Source organism: Sinocyclocheilus grahami, unplaced genomic scaffold (assembly GCF_001515645.1).
Source record: "Sinocyclocheilus grahami isolate Dianchi unplaced genomic scaffold, SAMN03320097.WGS_v1.1 scaffold449.1, whole genome shotgun sequence".
Taxonomy (NCBI): Eukaryota; Metazoa; Chordata; class Actinopteri; order Cypriniformes; family Cyprinidae; genus Sinocyclocheilus; species Sinocyclocheilus grahami.
In genome coordinates, this window is record NW_015505628.1 from 19578 (window position 1) to 36252 (window position 16675).

General features: G+C 33.9%; 1 protein-coding gene across 1 annotated transcript in view; it reads right to left on the bottom strand.

Annotated features, from left to right (window-relative positions):
* The window catches only part of LOC107552386 (spectrin beta chain, non-erythrocytic 1-like), a 92972-nt gene that overhangs the window by 17979 nt on the left and 58318 nt on the right, over positions 1-16675 (bottom strand). The window contains exons 3-12 of the mRNA XM_016234255.1: positions 13190-13341; positions 8150-8323; positions 7099-7190; positions 6941-7021; positions 6742-6857; positions 6554-6666; positions 5225-5412; positions 5026-5143; positions 2742-2900; positions 1568-1870 (exon numbers count right to left, since the gene is read on the bottom strand). Of these exons, the coding sequence (XP_016089741.1) occupies positions 1568-1870; positions 2742-2900; positions 5026-5143; positions 5225-5412; positions 6554-6666; positions 6742-6857; positions 6941-7021; positions 7099-7190; positions 8150-8323; positions 13190-13341 (1496 nt within the window). The remainder of the gene's footprint in view (positions 1-1567; positions 1871-2741; positions 2901-5025; positions 5144-5224; positions 5413-6553; positions 6667-6741; positions 6858-6940; positions 7022-7098; positions 7191-8149; positions 8324-13189; positions 13342-16675) is intronic.

The following is a 16675-nucleotide window of genomic DNA, read 5'->3' on the forward strand; positions in this document are numbered from 1 at the left end:
AATGGGTTCAATTATAGCAGCTACTCTAATTTCTCTCTATTACCTCCTCTGTTTCTGCCACGGGATGTAACTAGGATTTACACAAGGTTCAGTCTGGATCCTGCCCTTAAAAGAGATGCTACCAACCCCTCAGAGGACCTTTTGATCGCAATATATAATCATTGCTGTTAATAGTGTTCACTGTCTTTTTGAATACATGACATTAACTAACTGCTTGATTTTTACTGAATATTTCTGCCATATGGACATCACCACTGATAAGCTATAATGTAGAAACTTGAATTTTCTGTAAAGCTGCTTTGCAACGATTTGCATCGTGAAAAGCGCTATACAAATAAACTTGAATTGAAATGTTAAAGCTTCAATAATATTGGTCTACTGGGATTTTAACAGGTCAGAGGAGCATTTTAAAAACATACAAATTTGAGAGTTTGTTGGTGTCAGTGTTATTTTAGTATAATTGAGATTTTATTAATATTTTTAATTCGTTTTTATTCTTATATTTTCTGTTTTCGTTGTTTTAATTTTCAGTTCAATTTTTAGTAATTTTGTTGTGTGTTTTTGTAATTTTTCGTAGTTTTTTTTATATGTCTATATAGCTTTTGTTAATTTTTAGTTCAGTTTTAGTTATTTAAGTATGTCAAGATAAACTAAATAAAATAAAGAAATGTTGTCTTGGCAATTAGCGAAAATAAAATTAATAAAAAAATATTTTTATGGTTTTACTTTTAGTTAATTATAATAACCCTGATGATTCCATGTCAGGCAGTGTTTTTAGTGTTAACTAATACTCAAACTGAAGCTAAAACTATTAAAAAAGGTTTTCGTTAATTAAAATAAGCCTGAAATAAAACACTGAAAAGAAAAAAAATGCTGCCTAACTGAAATAACAACTAACTGAAATCAAATAAGTTTAAGCTGAAGTACTAAAATGACTAAAACTGAAATAAAAAATATAAATTAAACCGAAATAGGAAAACGGAATATTTACAATAAATAAAAAAATAAAATAAAAATGACAAAAGAACACAACAAAAAGCTTTTAACAGGTCAGAGCAACCTATTATAAAAAAAAAATAATAATAAAAAAAAAAAAATATGGTTAATAAAACCTAAAGCAAATAATCACAACATCTTTAAACATATTAAAAATTTAGCTGGACAATTTTTACCTACACTCTTAAAAATAAAGGTGCTTCAAAAGGCTCTTCAAGCGATGCCATAGCGATGCAACAAAGAAGCATTCAGGCAAAGACTCTTTAAAGAAGCATCTCTTTCTTACCTTTTTATAATCTGAAGAACCTTCTTTCGCCACAAAGAAGCTTTTGTGAAACAGAAAGGTTCTTCAGATGTTAAAGGTTCTTTATGGAACCATTTAGACAAAAAGGTTCTTCTATGGCATCGTGAAGCACCTTTATTTTTAAGAGTGTACTTCTATTGCTAGAATCTATTTTTAAATTAGATTTCTCTGTGCGCTACTCTGCATCTCTCTAGCTTTCATCTAGACCTCTTGCTTTTAACCCGACCAGCTCCCTCTCCTTCCTCCATCCTCGTCTTCCTCGCTCACCTTCATCTCGTCCATCCAGTCCATGATGTAGAGCATCTCCTGGAAGACGCGCTGCAGGCCGAGGTTCATCTCCAGCCGCTGTCTGCGCGCTTTGAGCAGCTCCAGCAGATACTCCCACAGACGCAGCACGTTGTCTTTGCGCGCGGCGATGCGCTTGATGTCGTGGTAGTTCTCCGTCTCCAGCTCTCTGGCCACGGCCACCACCGCCTGCACGCGCTCCTCGTACGCCGTGATGTCCGTCTCGATGGCTTCGTGCTTTTTGGTAGCTGCCTCGACCGCCTGGAGGTCGAATCCGAAATTGTCCTGCGGAAAAGAAATGGGAAAGTTAAGAAAATAAATATGTGAAAGAAATGACTATTTTTGACTGTCTTCTAGGACCTGCAATTCATTATTGCACATTTGTTTTTGTGAATTCATTAAATTTATCATTTTATTAAAAAAAAAATATATAAAAAATATATATATAAATTACATATATATATATATAAATGCAAAAAATAACAGCATAATAACCAATAATAAATAATATAATATAAATAAAATATGTTTTGTTAAATATATTATAAATATCTTTCATAACAGTTCATAAATATTGTTCAGTTGTTCAGTTTGGATGTATGTTTAGTGGAAGCAGATATTTTTTGTGGCAAAATTATGAACAATGCTCATTTAGAGCTTTATATATAATATATTTTCATATAATAATAATAATAATAATACTATTAGATAAAATAATATAACAATAATATAAATATATGAATAATAGCAATAATTTATAATAAATATTAAATTAAAAACACAAACTAAATAATTATTAAAACTATGGTTTAAAAGATAAATAAATAAATAATATAATATATTGTGGCAAAATATTTCATTATAACGTTTTCATAAAAAATAAGTATATAAATAAAAGTATAAATAATATTAATTTCAAATAAATAGTAACAATATTTAATAATAATACCTATTAAAATATGAATAAACTATGTTTTAAATATATTGTAAGGGAACTGCGAAAGTTTAAAATATAAAATGGTGCACAAGAAAATGTGTTTTGTGTCATCTGAATCTTGGACCACCAGAGGTCAGAAAATAGCATAAAATCCTGGCTGAGATGTCTTCCACAATGCAGTGGTGTGTTCGTTTATACGGCAAGCGCAGTGACATGAACCTGGGAAACGAGGCGCTGGTTCTCGCTCAGCCAGGTCTCTCTCATGGCAGCCTTGCGGTCGAAGCGTCTGGCGAGCTGCTCCAGCTTCTCCTGTCGAATCAGCTCGGTCCTCAGCGCCAGCTCACGCTCGTGCTCCGCCTTCTCCAGACGCTCCCACGCCTGCGACAACAACACAGCTTCAGCTGCACATCCAACACATTTCACTGACAGAACTAGGAAATACCTGGAAAAAACTGATGCAACAATAATCTAATAATTAATAACAACATATAAATAAATATAAGAATAAGTTATAAAAAGGAAATAAATAATTAAAATATATATATATATATTATAAATAAATTGTGTGTGTGTGTATATATACTATATATATATATATAGTATATGAACCCTCCATAGACAAGTTATACATGCGTAGGTTCTTAAATATATACATGCATGGGTGTGTATTTATGTATACATAATAAATATACACAGTATACTTTTATAATCGTGATTAATCGTTTGACAGCACTAATATACACTCACCTGCCACTTTATTAGGTACACCTGTTCAATTGCTTGGTAACACAAATTGCTAATCAGCCAATCACATGGCAGCAACTCAATGCATTTAGGCATCTAGATGTGGTGAAGACGACTTGCTGAAGTTCAAGTCGAGCATCAGAATGGGGAAGAAAGGGGATTTAAGTGACTTTGAACGTGGAATGGTTGTTGGTGCCAGACGTGCTGGTCTGAGTATTTAAAAAACTGCTGATCTACTGGGATTTTCACGCACAACCATCTCTAGGGTTTACAGAGAATGGTCTGAAAAAGAGAAAATATCCAGTGAGCAGCAGTTGTGCGGACGAAAATGCCTTGCTTGGCAGACTGGTTAGAGATGATAGAAAGACAACAGTAACTCAAATAACCACTCGTTACAACCAAGGTATGCAGAATACCACCTTTGAACGCACAACACGTCGAACCCTGAAGCAGATGGGCTACAGCAGCAGAAGACCACACCGGGTGCCGCTCCTGTCAGCTAAGAACAGGAAACAGAGGCTACAATTCGCACAGGCTCACCAAAATTGGACAATAGACGACTGGAAAAACGTTGCCTGGTCTGATGAGTCTCGATTTCTGCTGCAACATTCAGATGGTAGAGTCAGAATTTGACGTAAAGAACATGAAATCATGGATGCATCCTGCCTTGTCTGAACGGTTCAGGTTGGTGGTGGTGGTGTAATGGTGTGGGGGATATTTTCTTGGCACACTTTGGGACCCTTAGTACCAATTGAGCATCGTTTAAACGCCACAGCCTACCTGAGTATTGATGCGGACCATGTCCATCCCTTTATGACTACAGTGTACCCATCTTCTGATGGCTACTGTGTGTGTGTGTGTATATATATATATATAAAATCCAATTACAAAAAATACTGTGATTGTACCATATTTTTACCCTCACAAAATACACCAAAATAAGGAAAATACCAAGGTAATAATACCATGGTATTTATTTGTACGTAAATAAATGAATCCTAGCCAGCTCAAACACAACCTGCAGCTAATAAATAAATAATGAAATGTAAATCAACTTTTTTTGGTAAATAAACGTATGAATAAATGGAGTAAATGTCTAAATATAAAACAGTGCAATTACTAAACATACTGGGGTTGTATCATAGTTTTACCCTTACAATATGCATCAAAGGAAGCACATTTATTTGTAAGTGGATAAATAATGAATCCTTCTGGGTTCAAAGCACCACTGAAAACACCACGTGCAGCTCTTAAATGACAATCTCACCTTGTTGATGTCTGAGATGAGTTTGCCCTCTCGTGGCATGTACACTTTCTGGTTGTTGGCCCTCATCTTGCTATATATATATATTTAAATAATATATAAAATCCAATTACAAAAAATACCGTGATTGTACCATATTTTTACCCTCACAAAATACACCAAAATAAGGAAAATACCAAGGTAATAATACCATGGTATTTATTTGTACATAAATAAATAATGAATCCTAGCCAGCTCAAACACAACCTGCAGCTAATAAATAAATAATGAAATGTAAATCAACTTTTTTTTGTAAATAAACGTATGAATAAATGGAGTAAATGTCTAAATATAAAACAGTGCAATTACTAAACATACTGGGGTTGTATCATAGTTTTACCCTTACAATATGCATCAAAGGAAGCACATTTATTTGTAAGTGGATAAATAATGAATCCTTCTGGGTTCAAAGCACCACTGAAAACACCACGTGCAGCTCTTAAATGACAATCTCACCTTGTTGATGTCTGAGATGAGTTTGCCCTCTCGTGGCATGTACACTTTCTGGTTGTTGGCCCTCATCTTGCTCTGGATGGTGAACAGAAGCACTTCCAGGTTGCCTTTCTCAGTGAATCTGTGGAGAAAGCGTTGAAAGTGAAATTCAGTTCATGTCAGGTGTATTGTAATGTGTTGCATGTTTCCGGCAGACACTCACTTGGGCGGTTTCTCTACTGTCCTGTAAGTGTTGAAGGCCTGGAGCTGCTGCTGGACTCCAACCAGAGAGTTTGCAAACTTGCGGTTGTTGAGGATGATGATGGTTTGCTCAATCCACTCCAGCAGATCAGACGCCAGAGATTCATATTTCTCGATCATCTTCTCCGTCTCGATGGCGTTGTCGAGCACCTAGTGAAGAGATTTTACATCAGTTGCGTTTCCCAGAGGAGATACAAGTTGCACGGCAGCTAAACAGCAGTTAAAGATCAAGCTTCTGGTTTTCAGATCTGTATATTAAATGCCATATCACCATCATTTATCGACATTTTACCACATCTTCAGTTGAACACGCACAAGAATCAACACATAATGTGGTATACCACGGGGCTATAAACGATTCAAAATATGCAACAAAGACTAAACCTATTACAGTTCAGAAAGTAAACAGATGTATTTATAATTAACTTATCGATAATGAATTTATTTATTTATTTATTTTAATAGCAATATTTGAATGAAAAAGTACTATTTCATAAAATAAATTAGTCCTATTAAAATAAATAAATAAATAAATACCGTGCATAAGACTGAAATAATCTGTCAATAAACAGATTTATGATTCTAAGATTTGCAATTCAAGTATGTACATATTAAGATCTCAAATAGGAATTTATTTGTTTAAATGTAAATGTAAATTATTTTAATTATTTATTCATTTTAATCTAAATATTTAAACTTACATTTCTTACAACTGATTAATTAATGAATTCATTAATTAATACATAATTAATAGCACTGAAATAATCAGTCAATAAACAGATGTAAGACCAACTGCAGTTCAGGTATGTAATTATTAAGATAAGGCCATGGTTACATCTCAAATAGGAATTTATTAATTTTTTTAACAAAATTTTAAACATTTTATTTTTTTTTTTAAACGGACATTTCTTACAAAACTGATAAATAATGAACAAATAGCACGCATAAACTTGCTATTTCAGTCTTATGTGTGATATTTATTTATTAATAAACAGATGTAAGACAAAAGACCAGTTGAAAATGTGTAATTATTAAGATGACACCATTACATGTTACATTTTAAATAATTTAAAATTATTGAGGCATTTACTTTTTTTGCTTACATTTTATTTATTAATTCAATGTTTTATTTCATAATGATTTATGTTATTTAATAGCAATATTTAAACTTACAATCTTACATTACTGATAAATAAATGGCATGCATAAGCATGAAATAATCAGTCTCTAAATGCTCTTTCATAGAAAACAGAGAACGTTCTAGTCATGCAGGTGTTTTGCAGACTCAGACCTTTCCGATACGCTTGCCCTCCACCTTCAGCGCCTTCATCTTGGAGAAATAATGGTAGTATGTGACGACATAAGTGATGACAGACTTCTCGTCGGGATGGTCTACGCTGATATCTGCAACAAAAGACAGCGTGCTATTGTGTATTCCATGATGAGGTCTGGAGATGTAGAAGCACGGTGGGCTCTTACCTTCTGGGTCCAGGAGTTTGGTGAGCCCCAGGTGCTGCTCCGCCAGGTTGAAGGCGTTCTGCAGGTTGTGGTGAGCGTTGGACTTCTTCAGTTTGTCGAAATCAATCAGGTCTGGCCTGGAAACATGGCAAGCATTGAGAATGAAGCAGATTAAGTTTGCAAAGCAGAACTTTTGATGCAGGTGTACTGGAGCTGTTACCTGTGTTTGTGAATGAGGGCGTTGAAAGCCATTCCATCACGCCAGCTGGTGGTGAAGTTGTGGATGTTGACGTTGGGGTAGCTGTGAAACACAAAGCAGAGCTGTCAGACATCAAGGACTCGAGCACGTGTGTGTCTTTATTCTGGACGTCCACCCACCCTGCGGTCTTCATCTGGCACCACAGGAGCAGCGCGTCCTTGGCTGAGCGTTTCTCTTTATTGTCTTCTGTCTCTACGCTGATGTCTTGGATCTGTAAACATAATGGACTTTTTGTGCATTGCTTTGACCATAATGTGATTGAAATGTGATGCTATTAGGACAGGGGTTTTCAAACAACAACAATAATAATGGGATTTTAAAAAACCCCCGGTTCAAATCAATTTAAAAGTTAAATAAATTCATTCAAATTTGGCTTAAATAAATATATAAATGTAAATAAATAATACATCTAACATTACAGTACTATAGCGAGTAGGAAATAAAAATGTTTTCGATGTAAAAAAAAAAATAAATGAATAAAAATGGATTTAAATAAATACATACATGAATAAAAAATATAACAGCACAGTACTATAGTGAGTATGAAAGTGTTATAATGTAAAGTAATAGAAACGGAATATTTTCCTATTTATTTTTTATAAAAGTTCAAAAATACAAAAATGTGGTAAAATTAATTTTTTTAAAATAAAAAATACATACATAAATATATAAAAATAATACATCTAATAGTACAGTACTATAGTATGTAATAGGAATAAAATACTTTCAAATGAAAATAAAAAAAATGTGACTAAAAAATAAAAAGTTGGTTTAAATATACATTTAAATGAATAATACAGTACTTTCACTTTTTACATTTTATACAGCATTATACTGAGTAGGAAAAAAGCGTTAGATTAAGTAATAGAAACCAAATATTTTCTGTTTTCTATTTTCTAATTAATAAAAATGTGATTCAAGTTCATTTAAAAAAATTAAATAAAAAATAATGATAAATATAAATAAATAACACATCCTAGCGTACAGTAGTATAGTTAGTAGAGGGGAAAAGGTGTTATAAAGTAAAAGAAACTAAACATTTCCAAATAACATTTTATATGCATTTACAATATCAAATTTTCTTTGTGCATGAAAATATGCAGCTGCCTTTGAAATTTGCACATGCACATGCACATTTGAGGGGTCTGTAGCATCCAGAAGATGCTGTACCTGGAAGCGGAGGATGATGGTCCAGATGAGGCCGAGCGTGAGTCGGTGGTTTCCGTCCACGATATCATGTGACCCCATGTTCTCCAGATGCACGCGCTGCTCCTTGAGGAACTGCAGGGCCTTGTCCACGTTCTCCAGACAGTGGATTCGCATGCGGCCCTTCGTCGGCTTGGGCTGCGCAGAAATCAGAACGTGTGTGTGAATTATACTGCTTTATAACATGCATGCATACTCATGTCCTAATGCATCTTTATCTGAGCGCGGTAAGGGTTAACAGCGATATCCACAGCATGCAGAAACCAGTAACTCGAGCCGTCAGACTCAGCACAGCACGAGTTAATGATGCAGTGGCTTTTGTTCCCGTCGCTCCTGCAGACAGGTTGAGCGGCTATTTTTTCTTTCTGACACATTTGGGAAGGAAAGAAGGTCTCAAAGGAAAAGCTATGTGTCAAATAATATGATATATTAAACGCCTCAGGAGGGAACGTCCTATTTTTTACATTAAGGCCGAGTGAAGAAGACCAGAGTGACCACAGTTCTTCAGAACTCTTTAAAATAACTTAGATATGCATGAAGATTCCTGGAGCTCTTTTGTTTTTAGGTCACGTAGAAATGGGTAAATGAGTAAGCGGGTTGTAAAACAGCGTTGTGCTTCGGGTGATGTTTATGAGGAGACTCTGAACTGAGGTGTGGCTGGAGAAAGCTGCTGTAACACTGCATATAGTAGTTTTCACTATATTTTTGATTTCTAAATATACATACAATACATTATTTATAATCTGGAGAAAGCTGCTGTGTGAAAAAATGGATGCGCTTGAGAGCAGGGGTCGAGCGGCCCGCGTCTCTAGAGGACTGGCTATCCCATCATGCTTAGAGAGACGGCTCAATCAGCAGCTGATCCTCAGTGGACACGCTTAAGGTGAAGTGACAGCATTTCAGTAATGAGCTGCGGGGCAGCGGGGCAGAACGAGGGGTGCATATCCATCCTCCCTGTGAGACGTGGAGGTGGTACGTTCCTCTTAGAGCGGGTGAGAGGACCTCACACACACACACACACACACACACACACTGCAGAGACTGCGGTGCAAGGCATGACATCAGCAGATTTCTATTGGGCGGCTGCATCAGTAAAGCTGCTCTGCCTTTCACTGCGATTTCTGTAAAAGCAAGAGGGATTGTCCGATTAGCCAATCACACGATCAGATCACAGATGAAAGCCCAGACCCAGAGGTGCCTGATAAAATCCAAATTACAATCATTTCTGTTCACTGAGGACAAAGCCTTTCTGAATATCCAGACAAAACCCTTGAAACAGCAGAAAAGAGTGACAAGGAAGCATTAAGCAACATTTTTTACTACTCTAAATTTGTATTTATACTATAATCTATATACAATTCTGTTTTTTTAAGTTTTTTTTTGAATGAGACAAATGTCTGTACGCTATCCTGAAATTGTATTATATCATATAATAACATAAACAATCCATAACCTAAAAAAAAAAAAAAAAATTGACTGTACTATAAAGGTGCTGCTAACATGCTTACTGTAAAGCTTATGGCTCTTTTGTTCATTATCGAGCATATGTTTGCGATGAATCAGTGTTTTGTTTGGATGCTCGAACTTGCTGTATCTGTGAAGACAAGTTCTGACAAAACAGCCATTCAAAGCCATGGACAGCAGCCCTGCTGGAGTCAGATTCACTGTCTGCCAGATGAATTACGACCACAGAAATAGTTTGATTAAACAGATAAAGGGGGAAGTACTGACACACTTGAAGGAAATTTATGAGCATGTTTCTTCATTAAATGGTTGCTATAGTAAGTGAAATAGAGCACAAACACAGATCACGGTCAGTGCTGGTATCAATGCATTCTGGGTAAAGGTTTCTTCCTCTGGACTTGCCCGATACGCTTGTGTAAACCAATCTAGACGGGCCGCTTGACAGGGTTTGAAACACAAGCTCCACTTCAACTGCTCGCCAAAACCAGCGCTGAGTTTCAGTGTCAGTGCAAGAGCTTGGCTTCAGGGAAAGACAGAGGAAGCACGAGTGATAGATCACTGAGATGTCTCAGTTTAGGATGTGACTCGTGGCCTTGGTGAAGAAGGCAGGAAGATTCAAAGGAAGGTGTCTCCTCTGTTGGCACACTGACGAGTTATCTTATCGTGAACCTTGAGAGATAGTGAAAGCATGTGTGAACATAAACGCTGTGCTCCCACATGGCTCCTTCACACACACACACACACACACACACACACACACACACACACACACACACACACACACACACACACACACACACACACTCTCACACACTCCATAGGCGTAATGGTTTTTATACTGTACAGACCGTATATTCTATTGCCCTACACCAACCCTACCCCTAAACCTACCCCTCACAGGAGACTTTCTGCTATTTCAGATTTTCAATACACTCCATTCTGTGTGATTTATAAGCGTTTTGAAAAGTGGGGACATGGGGTAATGTCCTGAAAAGTCACCTTCTCCTTGTAATACCTGTCATACCTTTGTCATTATACACATTTATGTCCTCATTTGTCACAAAAACGCGTACACTCTCTCTCTCACACACACACACACACACACACACAGACACTCTCTCTCTCTCTCACACACACACACACACACACACGTCATAACTTAAGTTATAAGTCATAACTTAAATTTTTTTTAAAATCTAAAACCATATTGTATCTGATCAGCAACTTCTGAATATGTAGCTGAATGAATGTTACCATGTTATTATTGTACTTATCCCTTATTTATTAATTTAAAAAAGCAGAGAAATTCTTTGAAATTTCAAATTACACATGAACTACACTGATTCAAAATATTTATAAATTTTTTCAATATTTATGAGAATTCTTTTTTTTAAATACATTATTGTATTAAATTTATAAGAACCTATAATTTAAGATTTATCTGTATTAATCCCACTGGAATAAATGGAATTCACTTAAATTTAACTCATGATTGCTCAAAAACAGTCCAAATTTATAAAACCTACATATTTACTTCTAACAAAAAAAACATCAAAACAGCATAAATATTACTTGTTTTCGACAAAATAAATTTTATTTACATAAACTCTGATGATTAATTTTTCATGCTGCAATGGATTTGTCAATAGGCGTACATATTCATGTTTATCAAGTAAAACTGAGTTCCAAGGGTGTGTCAAATATGAAGAAAATGCTAAATATATTTTACAAAGGTGTTTTGACACTAATATAACTTCATAGATCATTTTACAGAAAGTACTTTTGACACCTAATGGTATTTCATACATACCCGGGTCCAAAATGACCCATTGAAACACTTTTTAATCTTTTAAAAAATATATGTAAAAAATCTGAAAAATGAAATAATGTGCATTTTTCAAAGTTTTGTTCCCTTACTAAAAACTATGCATTTTGTATGCATCGCTTCTGGATCAAAACAGCCCTAATGTTATTGTTATTCAGGACAGAAATACAAGCTTTTTGGTCAAATGTTTTTCTTGTATTCAGCATCTTATCAGTCTCAGCCCTGTTAAGATGATTTAACTGACGACCCAGAACTGTGCTTCAAACACAGAGGTCACGACCTGTTGACACAGACGTTTGAGTTTAACTGTGGATCAGCTCTGAAGGACGAGACGTCTGGAATGAAGGCCTGGAAACTTACAGGTGATATTAATCTTACTCTATCAAAATCTCACTGAGAACATGTTTAGGTCAATTCTCATCAGCAATATATCTGGATGCATTAGACATTTGAGTTTAAATAAATAAACATATACATATAAATAAATAATACAACTAACAGTAAAGTGCTATAATGCGTAGGGAAAAGTGTTATAATGTAAAGTAAGAGAAATTAAATAGTAAATATGCATTAAATATATTGAAAATAAATATTATATAAAAAATATTTTTAGAAATAAATAAATACATTTAAATAACTAATATATCTGGATGTTTTTTTTTTTTTTTTACTTTTGAGTTTATTTGTAATCATCATTATTTGCCATTATGATTCTCAAACAAAGCTGAAATAAAATATAAATATTAGATTAAAAACTAATGAAAATTAGAAATGTCGCCTTGGCAACTATATTAAATAAGTCGAAGTAGAAAAATGAATACAAGCTAAAATTTTACTAAAATATAGTTAAACAGAATAAAAATAAACGAATAAAAATAAAATTACTAAATTAAAACTGAAAACATAAAAACAAAAGTTCATTCTAAATATTTATAAATGCTGTAACAGTATATAAATAATCCTAAAACAACACTGGATATTACCAAAACATACATACAAAATTATATACTTTAAACAATATTTTTTATGATATGTTAATGACAAAGAGACAATAATAGTGCCCAAAATTAAAACCTGTAGGGGCAAAAAAAATATGTAATTGTTTTTGTTAATTGTAACATATTCATAATGCAATTACATCACAATATTTGACATTATAGAAATAACTGTCACTTAATGGAGAATTACATAATGATTTTTGGCATTGCCAGCAATGGTCCTAAAAAGGCGTGATTTTTTTCATGCAAAGTCTATTTTTGTATTTTTATTTTGTTGTGAAATATGAGCTGGACATGAGCTTCATTCTTCTCAACGCTCTCACTCATTATCTTTATGTTTGTCTGTTGTGATCGGATCGCAGATTCCACACGGTTTCCATCTGTGTTTCTGTAAGCAGATGATAAGAGTAATGCACTCCTAAAGCTGGAGTTTTAACAGCCTATTTTCTCCAAAGTCTGCGCTTGCTGGAGAGGAAAGAGCAGTTTCAGGCAATTAGATGACGCACATGGTTAATCGGCTGAGTGAAAGCAAAACCACTGGGCTCGTGAAACCAAACACAGTTATCTGAGTGATTACCGGATTTGACTCAGCACAAGCCGCCATCAAAGTCACACTAAACAGACGTCAGAGACCGAGAATGACAGCATAATAACACACGCCCAAATATGGGCACGCTGGCCCCGCCCCCTGCCGATGACATCACCAGCCAAACTCACCAGTCTCTCTCCGGACAGAACCTCCAGCAGCTTGATGAGCATCCGTCCATCCCGCAGGTCCATGTAGAGATCCGTGATCCGGCAGGACACGCGAGACAGGTGTGAGTTCACCCATTTAGTGAAGGTCTTCTTCTGCACGGCCTCTCGCTCGTCTGCAGGACGACAATAAAGACGCTTAGCGCTCCGAAATTAACTCCCAATAACAATGCTTTCTACCACGGTTAATAGCGGTTATTAAGCGCTGTGCACCTAATAGTGGGAAAATCACTCCTAACACACGACCTGGAGTGAACTGCAGCATATAAAATGGTTATTCACATATACGTAGTAAGGTTTCACAAAATAAAACAGAGCAAATAAAGTGTAATGATATTAATAAACACAGTATTCTTCCACCAAACAATGTAGCTCCTCAGAAACAGTTGTGGTTGCAACAAAGTGGTTTCAGAGCAACACACAGAAGTAAACAAAAATGTGTGTTTGTAGAGTCATTTACAACAGCTTCGAACTCGGCTCAGCCAATCAGAATCAAGCACTGCAACTATCCGCTTTATAAACTACAACAATGACCAAAAGTGAATGAATACTATTTATTTTTACTACTTTTATAATAATAAAAATAATACAATTATTTAAAATGTTATTTAATACAACATTATTTAATATAAGACTAATTTCAATAATGATTTAAAATATAATTTTAATACTTTTATAATCATAATAAATTCACTTAGGCCTATCTAAAATCATTTATTTAATAAAAAATGTATTGTAATAAAGAGCTATGTAATATAAAAATAGAAATAATGATTTGAATAAAATACTATTTTAATACTTTTGTAATAGTAATAAAATGACCTAAAATTTGTTTACAATTTTGTATTTTAATACAAAATTATTTAACAAAATAGAATTTCAGTAACAGTTTAAATAACATTTTTAAATACTTCGATACTTCTACAATGATGGATGATGATGATGATAATAATACACTTATCTAAAATTATTTTTAATTCATTTTGTTTCAAAATGATTTAATATAAAAATAGAATTTTAATAGCAATTGAAATAAAATAAGACTTGTAATATATTCAAATAATAAAGAAGAATACACTTATCTAAAATGCATTTTAATACAAATGATTTAATATAAAAACAATTTAAATGATCATTTCAATAAAACTATTCTTAAATCAATAATAATAATAATTTCCCATGATAAACAATTTTTAATCATTTTCCAGGTAATATAGTTATTTAACTGTACGCTATTTATGGTCACCAATCAATGTAACAATAATAATAATAAAAAAAGAAAAGTATCCTCAGAATCATGATTTGCCATAATAAAAGTAATAAATTGTTTGCCAACAGATTTCACAGCTGAACTATGTTGCATATGTGCTATATTTAGACTGGTATGAACTAGATCTTCTAGAAAGAAATGAGGCTGTTGTAATGATCCACAAACATTGCAACATTTCCCCCAAAAACATTCCCAAATACTAATGACTGTTTTTCTATGAAGAATCAAATGAGTTTCAAATGGTCTGTGTGAAGCCACACATTCAACCGTGTCGCAACCCAGTCCTTCTCCCTGCCAAGTCTTCTTTTGGCCTTTTAAACCATTATCCCATAATTCATGTGCGAGCAGACGGTTTCTCCACCAATCAAGCGCAGCGAACAATGCGAGGCAGACAAAGGGGCGGCGGTGTGTTTATTTATGCTCCGCCCACGGGTGAGCAGTTCAAATGCAGCTCTTTATTTATAATCCTCCCTATTTTCCTGTTATTGCATTCCTTGTCTTCACACAGACGTAAGCGTCTGAATCAATTGTTGCTAAGTTTTTTCCTGGTCGACCCCTGTGCGCTAAAGACGACAGGATGAGCGAGGGTCCGTCTGAGAGCGGACCGCTGGACAGAACGTGAGGCGAGAGAGAATGAAGGGAGAGGTGGTGTGTGACAGCCTGACCCCAAACAGAGGAAGAGCAACATCTGCCCATCAAGCAGGACAGAGGCCAAACGCATCCACAGCTGGGACCGTTTAAAGACCTGTGTCTGACCCTGGGTGAATCTCACACAAACATTTGAAACTGAAATGAAATGAAATTGAAATTAAATAAAATATGTATAATAAAATTGATTTAAAAAAAAGATGATTACATAAATGTAAATTAATAAATTGTTTAGGACAACAAAATGAAATAAAATAAAATAAATATTTAAAAAATACAAATTAAAAAATTAAAACAAACTACAATAACATTTTGTATAATGAAATTAATCAAACAAGATGATTACATAAATATAAATGTAAATTAATAAATTGTTTAGGAGAACAAAATGAAATAAAACAAAATAAATATTTTAAAAATACAAATGTAAAAAAAAAAAACCTAAAATAAAATTTTGTACAATTAAATTAATAAAAAAAAAGATGATTACATAAATGTAAATTAATAAATTGTTTAGGAAAATAAATGAAATAAAATATAATATTTAAAACATACAAATTTAAAAATTAAAACAAACTACAATAACATTTTCTATAATGAAATTAATTAAAAAAAGATGATTACATAAATGTAAAATAATAAATTGTTTAGGACAATAAAATATAATAAATATAAAAAAAAAATACAAATGTAAAAATACAATAAAATTTTGTATAAGGAAATTGATTTAAAAAAAGATGATTAAATAAATTGAAATTAATCATTTGTTTAGGAGGACCATTAAGAATTCTTGCACTGACTTTATTTTCATGATAATTAAGCCCTTTCCACCCCCAGCTGATGATTACTGTGATCTCATTATACTTTCAAGCTTTGAAATTTTCAATTTATTTCTGAATAATTACAAATTCGATTCACAATATTGTAATTTTTACCAGGGTGAATGTGCGTACCGGTTATGAAAATAATAAAAACCATGCAAAATATGTCAGGACACAAAACAAAACAAAAAACACAACGAAACAAAAAATAAATTTTCTATAATGAAAATAAACTATAATGAAATCAATCTATTTTTTAGGATGATTGAAAATATTTGCATTGTGAAATTATTTTCATGATAATTAAAGGGGTCATATGATGCGATTTCAAGTTTTCCTTTCTCTTTGGAGTGTTACAAGCTGATTGTGCATAGATAAAATCCCTGAAGTTACAAAGACTAAAGTCTCAAAACCAAAGATATATTCTTTATAAAAGTTAAGACTCTGCCACGCCCCCCTAAAACAGCTCGTTCTAACACGCCCCACATATCTACCTCACTATGTGGAAATATTTGCATAATGCGGCCCAAATGTTCACGCAAAGAAAGAAGGCGTGGTTTCAGTAACCGCAGTTAGTGTTGAAGCAGCATGTCAGGGAGACGCTGTGTGTTTCTAGGAGAAAGCAAAAGCACTTTATTTGGGCTTCCGAAAGTAGATGCATTTAGGAATCTTTAAGATTACTTACAACAGAACAGCAATGCATTTTATGGA